This window comes from Poeciliopsis prolifica, unplaced genomic scaffold, assembly GCF_027474105.1.
Source record: "Poeciliopsis prolifica strain line A6 unplaced genomic scaffold, Auburn_PproV2 SCAFFOLD046, whole genome shotgun sequence".
NCBI lineage: Eukaryota > Metazoa > Chordata > Actinopteri > Cyprinodontiformes > Poeciliidae > Poeciliopsis > Poeciliopsis prolifica.
Window position 1 is genome coordinate 749,997 of NW_026562421.1, and position 23,703 is coordinate 773,699.

The following is a 23,703-nucleotide window of genomic DNA, read 5'->3' on the forward strand; positions in this document are numbered from 1 at the left end:
TTGAACGCAGAGTGACTTTAGGACCCAGGAAGAGACAACCAGGGGGCGCGTCAGTCTGTTTAATCTGACCACAGAACCTGTAAGCTGACTTTTGCTTCCTCTATGACACTTCATATGTTCCGTCACAGCAGTTCCTTGATGTAAGAGTCGCGATAGAGAAGTGCACTGCAGTGCCACCATTAACACCAGACACCACCATGATCCGTGGACAGAGCCCTTTGTGATCTGACATGCCTGTGAAGGAAACCCTATCCCAGGCAGCGAACAGCCAATCATGGAGCAGCAGGCCTGGATTCTGAGGAGCATCCTGACCCAGCTGGAGAGTCAGGAGGCTGCGGATGAGGGGGCACCAAATTGTATTGCTGGGGAGTTTGCGGTGAGTCAGCTGTAACAGTTCAGGCGTTAAAGTTCTGCTACTAAACAGGAATCTGTGATGAATTCCTCTACAACTTTCACCTACAACTTTCCTTATCTATGATTGAACCATGTCAATAAGCAAAGTGTTCTGTTCTTGAGTGAACAGACAAAATCTAAATGAAAACGAAAGTATATGGTCTTTCGCATTTCAAGTTGTCAAACTCAGCAACAAAGTACCAACAGTTTTCTAGGTACTTTAATGCTTCCTCTTTACAATGACGCTAGTCACTGACGAGAAATCAGTGAGGAAGAAACCTGTCTTCACCACTTTAAAGTAGCAAAGACAAACAATTGTGGTAACCACTTCTCCACACACGCAGTCAATGGTGTTGGGGTTCATGTTTGACATCTTGTGGCATGCTGCCATTGATGACTGACAGCCTGAGGACAGCACTGTGTGTTTCCCATGCTGTCCCACTGCTGTCCATCTAGACACCCCTGTTGCATCACTTCCTTAAAGGACAAAAAGGACTCTGTGTTGTTAGAGTCACAGACGGTCTGAAAGTCTTTCAACAGACTCTTAAGCTGACTGCCAAGCCCTCTGAACAAAAGGAACAGTGTCTCAGAGTCCGATCAGCACAGACGGGCCTTGATCCCGAGTATCACTCGGTTAAGGGTGGAAGTTATCTGCTGGCATCATTATATGGCAACATATAAAAATTGACTCCACTCCTCTGCCTTTAAACTTTGAGTCTCACTCTTTTTGGTACTTTTGTGGGTTATTTTCTTTTAAATATTTTCATATTTGTCATAGAAATGTTAGAAAAGCCAATGAAATACAGAACAATTTATTGTCTTCAATCTTAGGAAATGTCCAAAGTTGCTCGCTGTAGCTATAAAGAAGCTACACAGTGGTCAATGATCATACATTGGCATTGTTAAAGTCATGTCAGACCTACTTTGCTTTCAGAATTGTCCTTATTCTTCTTGACAAAGATTCAACAACTGGTTATACATTTTTATATATATTGAACAACGACAATGCAAGTTTTCTGTTCCACCACATTCCAAATGTGCTTTTCGGGTTGAGATCTGGGTACGAGGGAGCAAATTTATCGTTATTATTAAGAAACCAGTTTCACATGATTTCAGACAATAGATAAAGTGGTTCAGGCTGTTACATTTAAATTATGTTCTATTAGTACTAATAGGCGCCAAGTGTGTGAAGAAACCATCCCCCACACCTTTACACCAACACCACAAGCCTAAACTGTTGACGCAAAGCAGGATGTTTTCATATTGTTTATGCCAAATTCTGACACGACCACCTCAGTATTTCAGCTACACTCCAAAATCAATGGAGAAGGGAACTTTTTTCCAATCTATTACTGCTAAATGATGGTAACACTATGCAAATTCTAGCCTTAATTTCCTGTTTTTAGCTGACAGGACTGCATTAGCTCATATGTTGTATTCAGAGGTGTTGTCTATGTAATGTGATTACAATTGCAGATGCTACTTCAGTTATTCTCCACATCCACACACCTTAATGCATTAAATTGATTGTGAGGCTAAGTCACCATTTGTCTCAGAAAGGAACTGAATGTGCCTAATAAAGTGGCCAGTAGCCTTAAACAAAGCTACAGGGAAGAAACACATTAGAATTGTCTTCATATCCTTCAAATCATTTGAATATGCAAGGCAGCTGAACATGAAACTGATTGAGTTGCATTCAACCTGTCATAGAAACCGCACATTCATTGTTGTCCACATTCACACTTCACAAAAGATAGTGGAAATAAATTAGAAGTGGATTAGTTGTTGGTAAAACTGCCAAAATAAAAGTGGCTGCTATCACCTATTTTAATTTTTAAAAGACCATGTTTTAAAAAGGTGAATAATTATGAGGGGTTGAGACAGCACTTACAATGTCTTGTGTTTTCGAGGTGAATTTGCGTTTTTTTTTTTCTCAGCCAGCCTCATTTGTATCTTTCCCTTTCTCTGTGCTCACTTATTATTTCAGTATGTTAGAAAAAGCCCCTATCCTGTAAGTTAAAGATAATGCTTATGTTGTTAATTTGGCTGTTACTGTCGGTGCAAAAGTCCAAGAAAGAGAAGGTTAAAAAGTTCATGTCTGAAATACGTCTGGGCTGCTACACCTCCTCTTAGTTATTCCTGCGTACAGAGATCTCCTGTGGATGAGTGCAAACCTTTTAAGAAAACAATAAATTGGCCACATTAAAAACCAGTATCCTCTCAGTTGCACACATATTTAAATAACAACCTGACTGCATGAAGCATAATGCAGCACACATCCATATTTTGAGGCAACAGCAAACTCTAAATATGTTTGGCATCTTATTTAGCCAGTCTCTCAAAATACTGGTGTGACTTCCCTTTTAAGAAATAGAGGACGATTAACTTCAAAATGATAAGTTTATAGCATGAGTGTTTGTGTTACTTTCCTCTGTATGTCTTTAGCCAAATATAAGTATTTAAAAACAGTTTAAATCTGGGTTCAGATGCAAAGAGATGAGATACAGTTTGGACACCTCCTGAGTATGTATGTATGTTTTTGGTACATAGTGCTCCAAATTATTATGCAAATTGGATTTAAGATATGACATGTTTCAAAATGGATTGGTGGTATGTCACAGACCTTGGCCTTTGCTTGAAATCTCTGCCCAATGAAACACACTACAGTGTATACAAAATCACTAAAACTGTGAGTAAGAATGTAGATGTCCTTTGTAAAACTGAAAGACACCAATGAGGTTGGAGTTTGCCTTGGCAGACGGAGTGGTTGCTGGAACCAATCTTCTAGAAAGGGAGCAGATGGCCATTTTATTACATAAACACTGCATGTATTTCTCACTTCTCATTTCACAATATGATGAAAATGACCTTATGCAATAAAACTACCTTGGTATGGATTATTCTTGGACCCATTTCACATAAACTTACAGCAGTCAGTTTCTCTATCTTTTTCTATTGTTAATGTTGTAGAATGTAGCATAATGTGGCCAATTTGTTGTTTTAAAGAGGACAACAAGAAGCATAAATATGAAAATGCTTCATTTTTACAATTTTAGCAAAATGTTGGTGTTTACTCATCAAGATTTTGTACATTCTGCAATGTACAAATGAGATATTGCAACATTTTGTTGCAATATCTAAAACATTAAGTAAATACCAAGAAATATTGAAAATGCAAGTATAATGCAAGTATATTAAAATATTTTTTTTGCACTGTAAGTACTGTTCTTGTTAATATTATATTCTTCATATCTGATTTTATGTAAAAAAGCAAAAGGAAGCTTCAAGTTGAAGCTTAAATGACTTTATAATAGAAATCTGGTTCGTGGTGTGTTTGTTCCAATGTGGTTATATATAGAGGTAGAAAAAAAAACCAGTGACATTTATACTGCCACAAGAAATGACAGCATTGTAGTTAAAAATGCATGTTGTACAAAAATCTTTTGTTTTTCAGAGGCTGAAAAACCAGTCGACAAAGTATCGTATTGACAAGGTCTTCTCCACCAAGACTGCAGAAAAGCAAGAAAATATCAAGAAGAATCGATACAAGGACATTGTTCCCTGTAAGTTGGACTCAGTGCAAACCTGTGAAAACTGTAGTTGGCATACATGTTTATGCAAATGGTGTCATAACACTGAATGATGACTCTAAATCTAGGTTTTAAGAACGTGACAGGCTGTCGGCGTTCGATGATACAGCTCTGAAAAACATCAGCATACAGTTGATCAAAAATCTAACACCTGCATGGTTTTGGTAGTAATGCTGAGAACAATTTTATAATGCTAGAGAATTACTGAATATATAAATTATTAATACTGTGTGCACATGACACCTTTTTCTTTTTCAAGCCATTGGGTGGAGACAAATGTTCATAAAAGAAGACTTTTACTCTGCCAAAGCATTTTATTAAATTGCCAAAATAGTAATAACAACCTGCAAGATGTCTGAATTTGAAGGTTTCCATTATATTGCTGTATATCCTATGGTATGCTAAATCTGACTTCTTAGAATTCTTTTCTGTTTTTGCTTCATTGTCACAAACAGATTTTAACATTTTCCAGGAACAATGAATCTGTGAGTTGAGGAGGGAAAACTGCTAAGATTTCAGCTAGAAGAAAGTCATTTCATTTTGAAAAGTCTGCAACTCCATATTTTGTGTTAAAGCAAATACTTCATGCAAAGTAATATTTTAGGCTGTGAGTTCATAATCTGAGACAAAAATAAAAATAACAACAGTGTCCATGAATCATTAATATTTAGAAAACAATGTGACACTACATTCATCAAAAAACACTACACTTAATTTGTCTTTGGAGGGTTCATAATACTATTTTACATTTTATATTGTATTATATGGGCATAGACTGTACTAGCAAACAGCAGGGAAAAAACTATAAAAAATGTAATCAGATAGAGGGGACTCTTCTTATGGGCATTAGACTACCAACAGTTTAATTGAGTTTGTGTTGTTGGCTTTTGCATCTTGTAAAATTTAAAATGTTTTCTGGCACAACTTCACAGACTCCCAAGGTGAATGGTGAAGATAAAATACCTGCAAAGGTGAAGACTACAGCAATACTAGAAGTATTAAGAAGTAACTTTGTTAGTAGACCAATGCATTCTGACTTGATGGTGTTTTGGAGTCTTTACTTACGCATGTATTGTGAAACATCCTGACATGTGGGGATTAAGCCACATGTCACATTAGGCCACAGTGACTTTAGCACAATTAAGTGGTGCTAATGCTGCCTATTGGATGTATGAGGTTTTCTGATACACCCAGATGAGTGTGTGAATGTCACACTCAACTGTGACATTGGCTTTTAAAATCTTCGCTCAAACTTAAAAGTTACACCCTCTTTAGTTCAGTCCAGCTGTTTCTTTCACATCCAACGATTCAAATATCATTCGCTGGGTTTCTGCCAAATCATTTTCCATCTGATTATGCAACTGTTTTGTCACTTCCTTGAAAACACTGGACATCTGTTGACATCTTTTTGTTTTTCTTTTTTCTTCTGGTTGTTTTTATTGAAAACACCTTGTTTTCAGTAAGCCCACACATTGACAAATACATTAAGATTCAGGACTGGTTAGCTCATGTTACTTTCCAACCATATTTTGACATCTTTCTGTTGACGTTTTTTTACCTTTGACTTTTTCATCACATTTCCAATGTCTAGATGGAAGGTGATAGTATGTCATAGCTGAAATTTGTTTGGAGTATTTGTAGAAACTTTAAAAGTCAGACAAGGTGGTATACAACAAAATACATGTTGGATTCATCTTAACAGTTTTGCTTTTGACTGTTCTGAATTGTGCATCTGTAAGATTACATTTAGGTGCGGTCTTTAGCTTTACACTTCTGTGTTTGATGTAATTTAGTTTTTTGCTCTGTTGTTCGACAGGAAAACGAAAGTTTACACCATCATTGAAATTTTACATTGATGGTACTTTGACCACATGTTTCTCCTCTTCCAGTTGACCACACCCGAGTAAAGCTCACTCTCACCACATCCAAAAAAGACTCAGACTACATCAATGCAAGTTATATTAAGGTAAATTAAATGTACCTTGTTTTCTCAGGAAGTAGCTCTATTACTCATTTGATGTGATTAGCAGTGCAATTGCTAATAACTGTAACTACGTAGTATAATTAACAGCGTCATTTGACTGTATGCTTTTTTCTTCTTACAGGGAGTTTCAGGACCCAGGGCGTATATTGCTACTCAGGGTCCGCTTCAACACACACTGGTGGACTTTTTACGGATGATTTGGGAATATAACATAAATGTTGGTCTGCTTGACACTGGCTATGTTTGTCAAAATGTTGTTTCTGTTATGATCCTGTTGAACTTCTTTTGCTTTGCTTGGTTCCTCAGGTTATTGTCATGTCCTGTCGAGAATTTGAAATGGGAAAGGTAACAATGCCTTCCGCATAAAACAATAATTTCTCAAGCAGTTAAAATGAAAACAGTTCAGAAGTAAATCTTTGTTTCTTTCTTTCTTTTTAGAAAAAGTGTGAAGTGTACTGGCCACAAAAACAAGAAGATACGTTTGTATGCGAGGCTTTTACCGTCCACTGTGTGAGTAATTGTTGTCTCACTTTGTCATACTTCCCACTCAGACAGTTTCCTATAACTGTTTTAAAATACATTGACGTTCCAGTTTTCCATTTATCCACATCTGACACCCAAAGCACCTCATGGAACGTTTGAAACCTAAAAACATGAACAAAATAACTTTTTTTTTCTTTTGTATCTTATGTTTTTAATAGTTTGCAATCTTAAAAGTGTTTTTTTTTTCACTTTTTTCCAGGATTCTGAGGAAAGTAAAGGAGACTATATTACAAGGACGTTAAGGTTGACTTATCGCAATGTAAGCATTAACCTTGAAAGTAGCTGTCATTGCATTTTTTCAGAGAGAATCAAGAGATAAGGAACTGGTTTGTTGACAGCTACAACTACTGAAAACACAGACTGTAACCTCTAACCTGAGTTATTCAAATGTTAGATGTGCAAACAAAAACATTTCACATAAAATCTGGAATTGAAGTGATCCCAAATATTTCAATTTTAATTGTTTCAGTGTAGCCGAACCTTGAAACAGCTGCATTACATCAACTGGCCGGATCACGGCGTACCAGACACCATCCCACCCATTCTGGACATGCTGCATGAAATGCGCTGTTACCAGCCGCATGACGACATCCCCATATGCATCCACTGCAGGTCAGAAACTTTACTAGTACCTGGGAATGTTACCCATTGTGTGATGGGCAAATACTTTTTCTTTTAACAAATATTTGTTTATTTGTCTGAAAAGGTTAAATTGCAAATTTGTTGTTGATAATGTAAGCAATAATTGTTTCCTAAACAATTTGACTTTTCTGTGTTTCTGAATAACCCTGGTGTAGATGTTTAGCTTATCAATTAAACCACAAACAAAAGTAATGTTCAAATACTAAATCAAAATTGAAGCCATAAAAAATATCTTAACAAGGAACAATTTGTTTTTGTGAATTTAGAATAATGCTAATGATAATTCTGGACTTCTTAATCAGATCAAAAGGTGCATTGTTAGACTGACAAACCATTATTTTTGGGTTTACAAGAACTAAAAACACTTACTCACACCACATAGCAAATGTGTCAGACAACTTGGAGGGCAACAAGGCTGGATACTTGGACCCCTTCCATTCTCATCATGAATCCCCCAAAAACTACCCAAATTACAACATGAAGGGGAACATTACTAGTCATGCAGATAACTCACAGTGTACTCACCACTCAGACATAAAAATAAACCTTGTGATGAATAACATGTTAACATACATAAGGCTATTTTGATGATTTGTGAAACAATAAAGGATTACACATACCATGTAGAACATGGGGGTTTCAAAGAATTAAGCACAGAAACTTCAGAATTGTAATATTAAATTAATATAGAGCTGCTTTCTTATCCTGGCACACAAAGATCGAGAAATTGCTCCTTTATGTGTTTAAATGTGAGAAAATAAAGTTAATTTTTTATTTTGTATAATGTATATTCATTGGAATAAAGGGTGTATAATTAACTGTCTGCTTTAAACAAAATAGAGCTCGTATGCCATGGCGTCCTTGCTATGGCATTCAAAAAGAAATTGCATAAAATTCAATGCAGTGTCACATACAATATGTTCTACACACACACACACACACACACACACACACACAAATATATATATATATATATATATATATATATATATATATATATATATATATATATATATATATATATATATATATATAACTGACTGGATAGCTCAATACATAAGGCATCAGTATATCACCCGAGAGGGCAGGGTTCGAATCCAGTCTGGGTCCTTAGGCAAGACCCTTCAAGCTACTGCCTACCTCATACCATGAGAGATACTAAGTTGCATAACATGCCGGCTCAGACGTCGCCCGGCCAAACAAGGTCTGCGTCAGGTGTTGGGGAACCAGAGCACCTTGATGACAAATGGGCTACTGGAACAAGACGGAAATGGGCGAGAGATGAAAATGTGGATCTGTTGGAATGCTACTACTCAAGTAACCCTAGTGAGAGAGATTACATGCAAAGACTGGGGAAGGAATGGTTACTTCGACATCCCCAGTCAACACTAAGCGCTAAACAACTAGTAGCTCAGTGTTCCAACATCCGCAAACAGCAACTGCTATCACAACTTGAGATTGACGAGATACAACACAAATGCTACGGCAAAAGGGAGGAACCCGGATGTCAGGACTGTGGGGACTTAACTACAAGTCCCCACCCAGTGAGGGGATACACGGCCCCAATGAGCGAAACAGAGCTGAACGAGACAGCTGCTGACCTGAGAGAGAGAATCATGACCCGAATGACAACCAGGCCTCCTCGGCTAATTACAACGGCTGAGTGAAGTACCATCAGAACGTCTCATTGAGAATGTGAATGCAGCATTGAGAACGATCCCTACCAACACCATAACAGAAACCAATGAGCTGATCTACAACTCAGCATCAGTGATCCTTGAGATACTTGGCTATAAGAGCAACCATGGAAAAGACCCACCACCATGGAAAAGACGGTTAGAGGCTAAAATCAAGGTAACAAGGAGGGAAGTGAGCCAACTGTCAGAGCTCCACAAGGGTACAATGAAAAGACCAGTACCCAGAAAGTACAGCCAGATGCCCATACCTGAAGCACTCGAGACTGCCAAACAGAGGCTCCAAGCCTTGGCCAGCCGCCTAAAGAGATACACAAGGGAGAATGAATCCAGAAGGATTAACCGGCTCTTCTCCACTCAACCAGCTAAGGTGTACTCTCAATGGCAGGGTAATAACAACAACAGAGCAGACCCACCAAGGCTGGAGACTGAACAATACTGGAAAGGCATATGGGAAAGGGAGGCGTCCCACAACAGCAATGCACAGTGGCTGATCTCTCTACGAGAGGACCACAGCAACCTCCCTGAGCAAGCCCCGGTAACCATCACTGTGACAGATGTTCAAGAAAGAGTCTCAGGTATGAAAAACTGGACAGCACCAGGGCCTGACATGATCCATGCCTACTGGCTAAAGAAACTCACTGCTCTCCATGAGCGACTGGCAGCCCAAATGAATCAGCTGCTACAAAGTGGGACTCACCCTGAATGGTTAACTGAAGGGCGGACAATCCTAATCCAGAAGGATCCATCAAAGGGTCCAGTCCCACCCAACTACCGACCAATAACCTGCCTCTCCACAACCTGGAAGCTCATGTCAGGCATCATAGCGGCCAAGATAAGCAAACACATGGATAAACACATGAGCACGGCACAGAAGGGTATCGGTGTAAATACCAGAGGAGCCAAACACCAACTCCTCATAGACCGCACAGTTGCCCGAGACTGCAAAACCCGACACACCAACCTGTGCATGGCTTGGATCGATTACAAGAAAGCTTATGACTCAATGCCGCATACTTGGATCATTGAATGCCTAGAGATGTATAACATCAACAGGATTCTGAGAGCCTTCATTGCAAACTCGATGAGGCTGTGGAAAACCACCCTTGAAGCCAACTGCAAACCACTTGCACAAGTGTCCATCAAATGTGGCATATACCAAGGAGATGCCCTGTCCCCGCTACTGTTCTGCATAGGCCTGAATCCCCTCAGCCAAATTATCAACAAGACTGGCTACGGATACCGACTCAAAAATGGGGCCAACATCAGTCACCTCCTCTACATGGATGACATCAAGCTGTATGCCAAGAGTGAGCGAGACATCGACTCACTGATCCACACCACCAGGATCTACAGCACTGACATTGGGATGTCATTCGGACTAGAGAAATGTGGTCGGCTGATCACAAAGAGGGGGAAGGTGATCCACACAGAAGGAGTCTCACTCCCACAAGGAACAATAGCAGACATAGAGGACAGTTACAAGTACCTAGGTATACCACAAGCAAATGGCAACCTCGATGAGGTCACAAGGAAAGGAGCCACAGCTAAATACCTCCAACGAATAAGGCAAGTCCTGAGAAGCCAGCTCAATGGCAAGAACAAAATCCGTGCGATAAACAGCTATGCCCTGCCAGTAATCAGATACCCTGCTGGAATAATCAGCTGGCCAAAGGAGGAGATGAAAGCCACAGATATTAAGACTAGAAAGCTACTAACCATGCATGGAGGGTTCCATCCCAAATCCAGCACCCTGAGACTGTACACGAGCCGCAAGGACGGAGGCAGAGGACTAGTGAGTGTGAGAACCACTGTCCAGGACGAAACAACTAAGATCCATAAATACATCAGGGACAAAGCCTCAACAGACAATGTGCTCAGTGAATGTCTCAGACAACAGGGAACGGAGGTTGAGGTGCCAGAGATACCATCATGGGAGGACAAGCCCCTACATGGGATGTACCACCAGCAAATAACCCAAGTGGCTGATATCAGTAAATCCTACCAATGGCTGGAAAAAGCTGGACTCAAGGACAGCACAGAGGCCCTCATCCTGGCCGCCCAGGAACAGGCCCTAAACACCAGAGCAATAGAGGCCCAGATCTACCACACCAGACAAGACCCAAGGTGTAGGTTGTGCAAGGAGGCCCCTGAGACAGTCCAGCACATCACAGCAGGGTGCAAGATACTGGCAGGGAAAGCGTACATGGAGCGACATAACCAAGTGGCAGGCATAGTGTACAGAAACATCTGTGCAGAATATGGACTGGAAACCCCGAGATCAAAGTGGGAAACACCCCAAAGGTGGTGGAGAACGCCAGAGCTAAGATCCTGTGGGACTTCCAGATCCAGACAGACAAAATGGTAATGGCGAACCAACCAGACATTGTCGTAGTGGATAAACATCAGAGGAAAGCCGTTGTGGTAGATGTAGCAATACCAAGTGATTGCAACATCAGGAAAAAGGAGCACGAGAAACTAGAGAAATACCAGGGCCTCAGGGAAGAACTGGAGAGGGCCTGGAAGGTGAAGACCACAGTGGTGCCTGTGGTCATCGGGGCCCTCGGGGCAGTAACCCCCAAACTGGAGCAGTGGCTACAACAGATCCCAGGAACAACATCAGACATCTCAGTCCAGAAATGTGCAGTCCTTGGCACAGCCAAGATACTGCGCAGAACCCTCAAGCTCCCAGGCCTCTGGTAGAGGACCCGAGCTCAGAGGATAAGAACCACCCGCGGTGGGTGAGAAGGGAATTTATATATATATATATATATATATATATATATATATATATATATATATATATATATATATATATATTTGGTTTGCACACTTATATATTTATGTCTTTTCTGTTTTGTTTGAATAACTCATGAATTAGATTAGGAGAATAAGAGTGGGGGTAAATGGTTTCTCGAAAAAACCACTGAAACCCAAAATGTGTTTTATAACAACATGTAGGCTCTTTTCTGTGAATTATATATTTGGTTTATGCAAAAAAATAATAATAATAATAAAAATTTCTTGCTATTTCACACCCATCTAAAAAACAATAAACATCTGTCTGCTCTTCATGTTTTTTAGTGAGCAGACATTTCCTTCTCACACACTTCCCTTTGAAGTTAAATTTGTGCAACCATTCTCAGATTGTACAGCAAGAATTTTAATATCAACAGAAGCAATAAACCTGTTTTACGCAGCGTGACCTTTTGAGTTTTTGGAGACATTTTATAACCTAAAAACGCCAGATGTGGGTTTGTCATTAGCTTTGAATTTCGTCTTCTCGTCAGTATCACATTTAGTTTTACACCACATTTAAAACTAGCTCTAGTAAAATCAAACTGCTTAATCAAGTTAAAACAAAAAACAATATAGTTGAACGGCTGATTTTAGCTACTTATGCCATAACTTTAAATCATTTGCAACAATCTTCATTCTGAAAGCTTTAGTGTCGTAATCTGTTGGAGTTTGAATTTAGTTTGATAACAGTTTTTACTGACTGGTGCTACAGTTTCATCCAATCATCCTCATCAGCTGTTCCACATCTATGCAGCATTAAGTTATCAGAGTCTCTAGTAGAAATACTCCTTGGTTTATTCAGTCTTTCAACGGTTGTTCCCGCACTGCTTTTTTTCTGATCTGTTCCCGGCTGATGTGTTCTGTAATCACAATAATCTTCTCTATTCACAGTGTTCCTCATGTCTTCATCTCATTTTGGTCCGTAGCAACACCAAAACATGGTACTTGATAGCCTTGTGTATGTCACCGTGGTGCTTCTTCTCATTTCAACAGTTACAAACTGAATGTCTGAGGGTTAGGAAGGGCACATCAAGTTTAAAATGCCAAGTAACGATGTTTCCAGCACATGAAGGGTTATGGTAATGTGTAACCTTGCGCTTTTTAGCTGAGGACATTGCTTTCTTTAAATTACATTTTTAAGGCATTTGTGCAATCAATTCATCACTTGAATTTAGAATTTTTCATTTTGGGTTAATCTGCTATGAATTATCCACATGTCCAAATATGTTAGAAAAAAATATTTTAGCTTACTGAAAATACTTACACAACTATACAAATAGGTTGAATAGTTCAACAATCAAATAAGATTGAATAAGAAACATAAAGCTTGGCAACCTTGCAGACCATAACTCAGATTGTACAAACTGTGAGAACTGAAAAAGAAAATTAAAGTTAGACCATATTTAACACATCTATTGCAAATGTAGCTTTAGTTTTAGAGATATTGAAAATGACAGGGAGATCCTCACTCCTCAGTTCAATCACATTTTAAAACTGTCACTTTTTCACTATCACTGTTTGCTTTAAATTATTGTCTTAAATATTTGAAAGCTATTCTATTTATTTTATGCAAGCACCAGTCATTTGAAGATTGTTAACTCAAGAACACAAATTACAGTTCCTTTATATTTTTTGTTTGTCTTTGCACCTTCATGAGTGAACATTGTTTGCGATGCAGAAAGAGGTTCGACTGTTGCCGTTGTGTTACTTGTGGGTACATGTCCTCATGCATCAGGTTAAGTCATTAGGCCCCTCCTCTTTTTTTGACAGGAAATGCATGTAGGTGGTGAACCAACGGCCCACTGCACTTTAAAACACACATTCTGAGTTTTTCCACCACTTGCATTGTGGTTTCATCACTCGCCCTTATCATTTATTCAAGGTTGCATAAAGGTTGCATTCAAAAATGAATGATTCAGGCAGAAAACTGCTTCTGTGTTCTGTGCTGGAATAAATAAATTAAATCCCACACAGCATTTGATATGTACTGTTTGTTAGTGCACTACATGATTCACACTCTAAGGTTGTGGCAGCGTGAGATTTACTGGCAAATAAAGGATGTGCCATATCAGTAAGACTAACAGAGGGTTTCACTTCCTTTCTTAAGATAGTGTTTTACTGAGACAACAGAACAACCTTTTCTTGAAAGATCCTAACAATCCTTCTTGTTGTGGTAAACGGTAAACATTTAAAGAAAGAACATTCTAAATTTCAAATAAATGTGCTTTGACATTCCTACTGTCATTTTGCTTCCCAATAATGTGTTGTGGAGCCGCTTAATAATAAACAGCTGTACCTTTTAACAATGAAGATGTGACCAGATCCATTTGCAAGATGGAAATGATCAAATGATTCACAATAGGCCATTTGTGCTATATCAAAACTATTGCCATTCCACTCCCATACTTATCAGTTGTTTTAATAAGTACTGTGAATTAATGGCCGCACATCTCTGCTTCAGGCTTCTGTGTCAAAAGCACAAATTGTTCCAAAGGTCCTGTGATTCATTCAGACACAAATGTGCAATCCAAAGTTATTTATTAAACGCTCTTCTATGAACGCGTAATGAAAGTATCCATTGTGGTGTTTCATGAACATGATGTTAGGCTAAATAACTTTTAAACTAGACGACATCACATCTCTGTAAACAAATAGAATTCAGAGAGGTTGCACTTGTGACTATTGATTTGAATTTAACTGTCCCGATGCTAAACGTTGGTCTAAACTTTTGCTGATGTGATTTTAGTGCTGGCTGTGGAAGAACAGGGGCCCTGTGTGTCATTGATTATACATGGAACCTCCTCAGGAGTCAGGTAAGACTGAGAGGTTTAAGAATATTGTTATTTTCATTGGATGGACAGCAACATATTTTATATATATATTGCATGTTTTATGTGTGCCTGCTTACAGATGATCACGTCAGACTTTAACATCTATAACTTAGTTCAAGACATGAGAACCCAGAGGCCATCTGTAGTTCAAACAAAGGTATTTACTCAACCTTCCAGAAAGCAGAACTTCTCTTCATGCTAACAGCATCAGCTTCATTTCCATTTCTTTACAGCATAAAAGATTGAGTTGTATTTTTGTTCAAAAGCCACATGTTGTAACTCAGTACGCTTTTGTTGTTTACCCTCAGGAACAATATCTGCTCGTCTACAGAACTATCAGGGAACTGTTTCAGAGGTATTTGCAAACTATGGAGACACAAAGCTGCAACACAGAGGTGAGCAACTACAACAAAAACATGATCTTACAGTGCAGGTTGAAAAGGAAAATATGTGCAGTGGCATGCAAAACCACTGATCATAAGTGTTCCAATGTTTAATGTTTTGGTAAAGTGAACTAAAAAAATATGAACTATCTGGAGAGGGCTTATTTAAAGTGCTTGTTTCTGTTATTTAGTACTTATGGGTTCTCAGATAATTGGAATATTGAATGAAACCAATAAAAATATTATTTTTTTTAATACAGACATGTTATGACCTACATAATCAGGTGGAAGACCAACATTTTGACAGTTGTCATTGACAAAAGGTCATTACTAAAGAAGCTGACTGCACATGGTGTTAATACTAAGCATATTAAAGGAAAGTTAAGTGGAAGTAAAAAGTGTGAACAGAAACTAACTGCAGCCAAGAATTTGAAGGAAATTCACAAGACATGGACTGCAGTTATAGACAGTTATTTGAGAATTATTTCACATAAAAAATATACAGGACTTGACGTACAACTTTCAATTTTTTTCTGTGAAGCATTGCATGCTTCAACCTGCTGACAAGGAGTTTGGAGAATCTTTTTTAATCTAATAAGACTTGGTACTTATCCACTCTGCCAAATATACAACACATTGTTAACTGACCTAAATCTCATAGGGAGACTCTGTTAAGTGGATAAAAAACGACACACCTCTTGATGGATATGCACAATAATAGTCTTGTAGTATTTTTTTCTTATGATAACAGTAATTATGACATAATTATAATGACTTCATAAAATTTAACTGAACTAGATGTTAATTATCTATGTGTAATAGCTTAATTTTTCTTACTGAACATCTGCTGTTTAATGTTGCACTAAAATATTGCAATGCACCTGAAAGTGCAGCTAATTGTTGCAACAAGATCATAAACATGCAGTGCCACAATCAATAAGCTGAGATCTGAGACCCGTTATTAAAATCGTAAAAATATATCATTTTTGCATGCAACTGTTAGCGCTCTGAATGCCAAAATACGAAAAGCACAAGGTACAGATCGAAGAACAGAAACAGTTGCGGCAGGCTTTCTTGTGGTTTCAATGTATCATAAATTTAGATTCCAGTCACAGTACAAGTGGAAAATCAGAAGTTATGATGGTGAGGTAATCTGCTATGAGCAAAAATCATTTTCTTAAAGTTCATCTGATCTCTGCAGTGTTTAGTTCCAGTGGCAAGATTAAACATGAGCAAATTCAGGTTTTCTCTCATGAAACTATGAGTTTAAATATTTTATTTTGATTGACATCATATGTCGAACAATGCAACTAGAAAACTAATCTCTAGCTGCTGAAAGTAATAAAGCTTTGTTCCAGAGGTGGAATGTTAAAGATTCATACAACTAAATTAAACATGTCAACTTTTAATAACAGGTAATAATAATAATAATAATAATAATAATAATAATAATAATAATAATAATAGGTAACATAGTCCTTCAAACACCTTAAATTCAGTTTTCAATTTTTTTTCGTTCATTTTACCAATCTGTATTTGTAGAGCCCAGCTTTATCAAGACTTATTAATGTGCTGGATCATTCTTTTGTATTTTCATCTGTTGCCTCACCTGTTTGAACAATGAACATTGATTCATAGTGGTTTTAGCAATGTCAATACCACAACATTCATTAAAGCTGCAGTATCTAACTTTTCTACAAAAAAAAACATGTTTTTTATTAAAACTGTCACCATGTTGTGACAGGATAGTATCAGACAGATAATCTGTGAAAAATAATCAAGCTCCTCCACCTGCTACTGCCATCTGCAGAAATGCTCAGTCAGAAACAACCAATGAGAGCCAGGAGGACAGTCTTAGCGGTGTGAAACAATCTCATATATGTGCTGCTAAATGTGCTAATGATGGAAAAACAACTTACAAATACAGGATAATTTCAGATTTACATTTAGACGTTCTCACACATTCTCTTAGTATTTGGCTGAAGTCATTCAATTTTAAACTGTATGACTTAAGCCACATGTTCCAGTTAACATTGAACTGCCTTTTCTCAGTAGTTTGTTGAAATTTTGGCCAATTCCTCAGGACATAACTGCTGCATCTTGGTGGTGTTTGTTGGTTACCTTACACCTGGGGTCCAGGCTTTGGACTACAAGGTCACTTCAACACATATAGATGGATCAAATCAATGTACAATCTCATGTGGCCTGTATATAACCCTTTTGACCTTTTGCTTAAGATAAGTTACATACCTGGTCATCTGATAAAATCCTCCTGAAACTATCTGTGTTTTCATCTGAACAGGTGACGATGCTTCAATCAGCCGTTGCTGCCACAAGTGAAAATGATCTCTCTGACGAGAGTGAGGAGGAGCTTGACTTAACCCCACACCATCAACACCTGCTTGAAGAAGAGAGGGGTTATTTCCAGCAATACAATTCTCCTATGGTTCTGGCTTCAGAAAATCTTACTGCCCACAAATACAAAGACTTACACTGGGGCCAGCAACAATATAACCCATTCCACGTCACACCAGAGGCTGTGAATGCAACACAGGACTTGCATGAGAGACTGAACAACTCTCCTAAACTCCTTCATACCAGCTCTGCTGTGTTTACAGCGAACGAGAGCATGCCAAACAAAGATAACACCTCTATACCGAATTCTTCATCTTCACCTGTTGTACCTGAGGCTGTGTGTCTGATGGTGGAAGACCCCTATTTTGACACTCCTTTGAGTTCCCCTTCATCCGAAGAGGCTCTAGTGGACGAAGAAGACTCCAAATGGACGTGCAGTCCACTCTTCAGCGCACCTTCTTTACTCTTGAATGACCAGAACATGGAGCCCAGCTCTCCAACCTCAGGTAAGCAGAAACATGTTTGCATGATTTAGTCTTACAAAAAACAGAAAAGAGTTGCTGAATTGCAGTCGTGTGTTTTGGTTTACATTCAAAGTTCCAGCAGATGATGAGGCGCCTCCACCTTTACCCGAACGAACCCCTGAATCCTACTTCCTGGCTGAGGAAGAAGGTTAGTTTCCTCAGTTTAGTTATGAAAAGAAAAATATCTCGTTCCATTATCTATTTAAAAATCTGATCATCTCTAACTATATATTGAAAAGTGAGTGACACAGAAAATCTTGTCACATTGTATTTGTTGAACAAAATGTTGTCTGACAGAGCTGGCAGATCCATGTGAAAGGTTGTCGGTTATCTTTCCACCAAATGTTGCTGCTGAACCAATAAGGGAGCAGGCAGGTAAGAACACGTCCATAAAAATCCATGAGTCCATGAAATCCATGAAAATCCATGAAATAAGATGTCTGCTGCCATTTTTCTTAAATGTGTACTGATTCAATGGGTACTTCAAACACTGATTTTTATTTAAATATTTAACTTCCTCTTTCTAAATTCTTAGGAAGTCCCCCATCACCTGCCCCGCCGCTTCCAGAGAGAACCCCAGAATCATTTGAATTAGCCTCTGATCCAGGTAATATTGCAACTCTTTCTCTCTGATAGCCACATTTTAGATTATCTTAATTGGAAATTTCTTTTTAAATGAACAAATTTTGCTTTTCAGTTCCTGTCACAGCTCAGGCAAGAGTGCCACTGGCAGTGAACCTGAGCGTAATAGGAATGTCTTCAGAGTGGTCGGGAACTTTGACTCCAGAAAATGCAGTTCAACAGGAAAAACCATTTGTGCGAAGCAAGGTGAGGAAACATTCTTCTCATTGGAACATTATCCTTGGAATTTAATGGAAGGTAGGATGTGGAACAGATTAAAAAAAATTTTTCAAAGCATTATTTTTTTTTACTAAGCAGAGGATGGCAGTGCTTTCAACAATGGTCAACAATTATACATGAAACAGAGTACAGCACTGGTTAAATACAATCAAAACAAACTGAATCTAGTGCTAGTTATTCAGCTTCAGTTATTACAACTAAAAACCAGCGATCAGGCCCGAAATCTGGGAGTAGTGATGGACTTGGACCTGAACTTTGCGAGCCATATAAAGACAGTTACAAAGTCGGCCTTCTATCGCCTGAAGAATATCTCCAGGATTAGAGGACGAATATCTCAGCCAGATCTAGAGAAACTCATCCATGCGTTTATCTTTAGTCGCATTGATTATTGTAACAGCGTCTTCACAGGTCTGTCCAATAAATCAATCAAACAGCTACAGTTGATCCAGAATGCTGCTGCTCACGTTCTCACTAAAACCAGGAAGATAGAGCACATAAGACCAGTTTTAAAGTCCCTCCACTGGCTCCCCGTAGCTCAAAGAATAGACTTTAAAATACTGTTGTTATTTTACAAATCACTGAATGGTTTAGCACTGCAATACATCAAAGATCTCCTGTTGTTGAATCAACCTTCCCGACCTCTGAGGTCTTCTGGTTCTGGTCTGCTCTGCATCCCCAGAATCAGAACCAAAAGAGGAGAAGCAGCTTTCAGCATCTATGCACCAAAAATTTGGAACAAACTTCCAGAAAACTGTAAAACAGCTGAAACCCTGATTTTCTTTAAATCTCGACTAAAAACACACCTGTTCAGAATTGGATTTGAAACGTAATCAATTAAAAATTTTATGACGGAACAATGTATTGTTTATTCTATGTTGCATGACTTTGTGTTTTTGTGTTTATGATGTAAAGCACTTTGAAATGCCTTCCTGCTGAAATGTGCTATACAAATAAAATTTGATTTGATTTTAGTGAAAGAAATGGCTCATGATCTTTTCCCAGAGACAAAAGAGAAATTACACAACTGCTAAAATCTGAATCCAGTCCGTTCATGCTTACATTTCATGAAGAATGATGTTGCACTCATCTTCTTCTTCTTTGGTTTTTATGTTGTTTCATTCAGTTATTCTTGAGGGGAAGGTGTTTTTCAAAAGGTTTTTGTTTTATACAGTGTAACGTGAAAGGGAACTGTACCCGATGAAAATGTAGCAAAAGTTGCAGCTTTGGTCTGCCATTGAATTAAGTCTACTGGTCTATGAAGTGTGAAAACACCCCAAGGAACAGTTCGTATTTTAAATACTGAAGAGGACCAGCTTACTTTATATCTGACTTTGAGAGACTTAGTACCCCTCATTTACTGGATTTTTTTTTCAGTCAAGTTATGAAGTTTGATCAGCCTTTATGCTGCATGTCTAGGAAATGTTTCTGTAGATTTTCTGAAAGCAAGTTTTTATTTTTATTTTTTTCTTGCAGAGCCTCAGAGCTAAAATGACTCTCTCAGGTAAGACGTTCTGATTGAAAAAATGACCACGGAAAAGCACTGTTGTGGTGATTTAATTTTTTCTTCTCAGTTTAACATTTGCAAGCTTTGATGTTTCTTGAAGAGCAATAATATAATCAGCTTTGTGTTTTTTCATGATAGCTCCAACTTCAGTAATGCTACTTGATCAAACAAATTTCCACAATTCCAGTTCACCTCTGGTCCCTACGACTCCACCACCTCTTCTTCGCAGTAAGCTTTTCCGACATTAAAGATTAAGAAATTTTAATATTTTTCTTCTTTCAGAACTGATTAGAAGGGGGACAAATCTATGTGTACATTCCAATTTGTAAAAATAAAGTTTAAACATTGTGCAAAACAGACTATAGAATGTTATTTGAATTTCAGAATGAATCAAACATGGTTAGAAAAGGAGAATTAAGCTTTTTTTTTTTTTTATACTTGGGTTTGTAGCTGAGGACAGTCTGGCATCACCTGTTGCTAAAAGAATCCCAGAATCCTTCCCCCTCCCTGCAGAAACGAGTGAGCATTGCATTCCTTTGTTACACACTGATTCAGTTTGTACAAGAAGAGTCGTCTAAAAACTGCCGCTCTGTCTGATCTCTCAGCTCAAGAGAAAACTTTGCAATGCCCTCTTTCCATGGGGTCAACACAGGCCCTTCCAAGGGTAGGAATGTCATCAGAGTGGGATGGCAGCTCCCAACCCAAGAAGTTCCTGGATGCTGTCATGAACCGGAGCAAGGTAATATGAACTCCAATATGTCATCAAGCTCAACAGAATTACTCTGGGTTAGCTTTTACTGGGCCCTAAAGCCAAATTATTTTTTTCTCCTCTAAGCTTTAACATGTCTAATATCTCTCGACAGAGTGTTCGTGCTAAAAGCTCACGCTCAGGTGAGTTATCTGCCTTCATCTTATAGAGCCTTTAAGCAGCTAAAAGTTAAACACAGACAGCCACCTGCTTGTTGTTGGCTCAGATCTGTGACTCGGATGTAGAGCATCAACGATTTAAGCTGCTGCATATGATCCCAGGCCTGCAGATATAAACTTGTAGGCGATACTAGAGACGTCATAATCCATTAGAAGAGCATTGTTGTTGTTTTAGTGGACTCAACATTCTTTTTGATGATGAAAATTGTTTTAAAATTGCAAGCTACTGATTTGTTTTAACTAAATTTATACAGATTTGAGTTTGCGAGTTACATACGTTCAAACGTTTTATTATTTCTTGTTTTTAAAATGTGCTTTAATTAGAAGTGATATACGCGAATCAAATTCTGGGCTAATAAAGTCTCAGGCTGGTAATGCTCTAATGTTTTGCTGTGCAGGTACGGATTAGATCATTTATTCATTAAATACAATCACATAGCGACAGGAAGCGCTTTGAACAAGTTCATGCTGGTTTAATTCACTGCATCAGATTCCCTCATCAGTAAAGAAACAAGCTTTTTGTCAGTACAAACATGGAGACTCGCAGAGAGCAAAAATAAATGTCACCATCACAAGAAGATATAAAGAGGTTTAAGGCTTGACTGGTTAAAAGTTCTGCATGCTGATTACTATTATTAATGGAAATAAATATGATTCAACAGGGGATGTTTTTATTAATCATTGTGTTCATACTGCAGAGCCCCTCAGTGCATTTCCGCAGCTCACTCCTCTTCCTGTGGTCGCAGCTGAAGGAGGAAGTGGTGAGTCAGTTTGAAGCACACTACACAGTAGCCTTTCTCACACAGTCTATTAATAACTGTACAAGCACTTATCAAAATGACAGACGCTCCTCAGACATATCAAGAAAAGCAAATCAGCCACAATATGCTGCACACCTAAGGAAGCTGAGATTCCTTTTAAGAGTGGGGATAAGGTTTTTTGCACAGACATGAGGGTGGAGAATCACGTCAAATGAAATGTCAACCTCTGGGCAAAAATGTGCTTCATCTCCTTTCCGTTTCTATGTTCATCAGCGCAAGTGGAACAACAGAATATAAACCACAAGCCCACCCCAAACAGCGACAGATCAGGAAGCAATGCAGACAAAAGCACTGAAAAGAGCATGTCGAGATCAAAGGTAAGACATGAGCAGCAATGTCATAAGCTATGGATAATTTAAAGCATCGATCAATAATTTTCTTTTCTTTATTTAGAGCCTGAAACTTTTTAGGCATAAACTGAAACGTAAGTAATGTTATTCACGTCATTAATAAAACAAATCACTTCTCTCATAAAATAACTATGTGAAAACTTTATTCCCAGCTAAAACAGACCCTCCACCACCTCCAACTCAGGCTGGAGCTACTTCCACCTCTCATAGTAGCTCATTTACTGTGTTTAAATTTGGTAAGTCAATATGCCAGTTTGTACTCAGTATACACTTTGTCATATTACAACCACAGACTTTAATGTATTTCACTTGAATACAAAGTATTTTGTCCATTGCAATGGAAGAAAAATGACATGTGGTTTAAATGTTTTTTTTTAAATATTCCAAAAAAGTGTTCCATGTATTTATAATTAGCCTTTTTTAGTCTGACACTACTAAATAAAATCCAGTGCAGCAACTACCTTTAAGCAAGAAGTAAATAGAGATCATCTGTGCAAATTAATTTCAGATCACTGGAGGAAAGTGCTCTAGACAGATGAGACTATTTGGTCTCCAAGTGAAAAGCTATTATGAGCAAACATCCTGAACATACAGTACCTTCTCCATGCTGAAACATGCTGGTGGCAGAATCTACGCTGTGGCAATTCAATTCTACTCAGGAATTTTTTTCAGGGTTTCTGCAGGTTTGGACAACTCAGATTTAAGATTCCATTATGAATGGAATTTAAGACCTAAAGAATGAAAAATGTACAAAAGAAAATTGCAAGTATGGTTTGGCAAAAGAAGTTAGATGAACATCATCCAGCCAACTGGCAATAAATTTGCACTTACCCATGATGGACATAAAAACGCTTAAACCTTGCTAGCTATCTAGATTATTTTAGCAGCTAGATACCAGTAGCCACAACTGCCTCAAGCCACAGAACGCAATGACGATGTCTGTAGATGACAGAAAAGTCCTGTGAAGAAAAAAACAAAACAACCTACATGATTAAACAGTCCTGCCACAACAAAATATAAGATGCATGATTAATGTATTTAAGGCAAACTTAATATCATTTAAAAAGTATGTCACACAAAGGCCTTAATTTTAGATACATGAATTTTAAAGAGCTCGTGATTTAATGGTCCAAAGGGAAATGAAATCTCATTAGAACTTATGTCACCAGAGTCGCTGTGGATGGTGATGTGGGCTGGAAGAATCTCCAGTAACAGTTGGTCTTGCAATGAATCTTCTGACTGGAGATTGTCAAGCTCATGAACGTCACGACATATTCCAAAAATAGTTTGCCCTGGATGAAACCATCATTTGATGGCAAGTCAGTAGTTGTGCCCCATGTATAGTTTTACTTCTACGTCACAATTATATAATATTTTATCTTTGTGTTTGTCGACCACATGGATTTTCCCCCACTTTCATTGCTTTATTTACTACTTCATACTCTTTTGGCTCAATAAAGTACTCTTTGAATTTGCATTAAAAATACACTGAAGTTTGGATT

The 23,703-nt window shown here is 38.2% G+C and overlaps 1 protein-coding gene across 1 annotated transcript in view; it reads left to right on the forward strand.

The window, feature by feature from the left end:
* The window catches only part of ptpn22 (protein tyrosine phosphatase non-receptor type 22), a 24,478-nt gene continuing 775 nt past the window's right edge, over window positions 1-23,703 (forward strand). Inside the window, exons 1-25 of the mRNA XM_055056849.1 lie at window positions 1-376; window positions 3,848-3,956; window positions 5,873-5,949; window positions 6,089-6,184; window positions 6,274-6,312; window positions 6,406-6,477; window positions 6,710-6,769; window positions 6,980-7,122; window positions 14,392-14,458; window positions 14,556-14,633; window positions 14,785-14,871; window positions 17,162-17,720; window positions 17,812-17,886; window positions 18,036-18,113; window positions 18,274-18,345; window positions 18,436-18,566; window positions 20,073-20,100; window positions 20,242-20,331; window positions 20,554-20,622; window positions 20,709-20,842; window positions 20,967-20,994; window positions 21,729-21,791; window positions 22,065-22,168; window positions 22,245-22,275; window positions 22,354-22,437. Coding sequence (XP_054912824.1) covers window positions 275-376; window positions 3,848-3,956; window positions 5,873-5,949; window positions 6,089-6,184; window positions 6,274-6,312; window positions 6,406-6,477; window positions 6,710-6,769; window positions 6,980-7,122; window positions 14,392-14,458; window positions 14,556-14,633; window positions 14,785-14,871; window positions 17,162-17,720; window positions 17,812-17,886; window positions 18,036-18,113; window positions 18,274-18,345; window positions 18,436-18,566; window positions 20,073-20,100; window positions 20,242-20,331; window positions 20,554-20,622; window positions 20,709-20,842; window positions 20,967-20,994; window positions 21,729-21,791; window positions 22,065-22,168; window positions 22,245-22,275; window positions 22,354-22,437 — 2,476 coding nt within the window. The 5' untranslated portion in view covers window positions 1-274. The remainder of the gene's footprint in view (window positions 377-3,847; window positions 3,957-5,872; window positions 5,950-6,088; window positions 6,185-6,273; window positions 6,313-6,405; window positions 6,478-6,709; window positions 6,770-6,979; window positions 7,123-14,391; window positions 14,459-14,555; window positions 14,634-14,784; window positions 14,872-17,161; window positions 17,721-17,811; window positions 17,887-18,035; window positions 18,114-18,273; window positions 18,346-18,435; window positions 18,567-20,072; window positions 20,101-20,241; window positions 20,332-20,553; window positions 20,623-20,708; window positions 20,843-20,966; window positions 20,995-21,728; window positions 21,792-22,064; window positions 22,169-22,244; window positions 22,276-22,353; window positions 22,438-23,703) is intronic.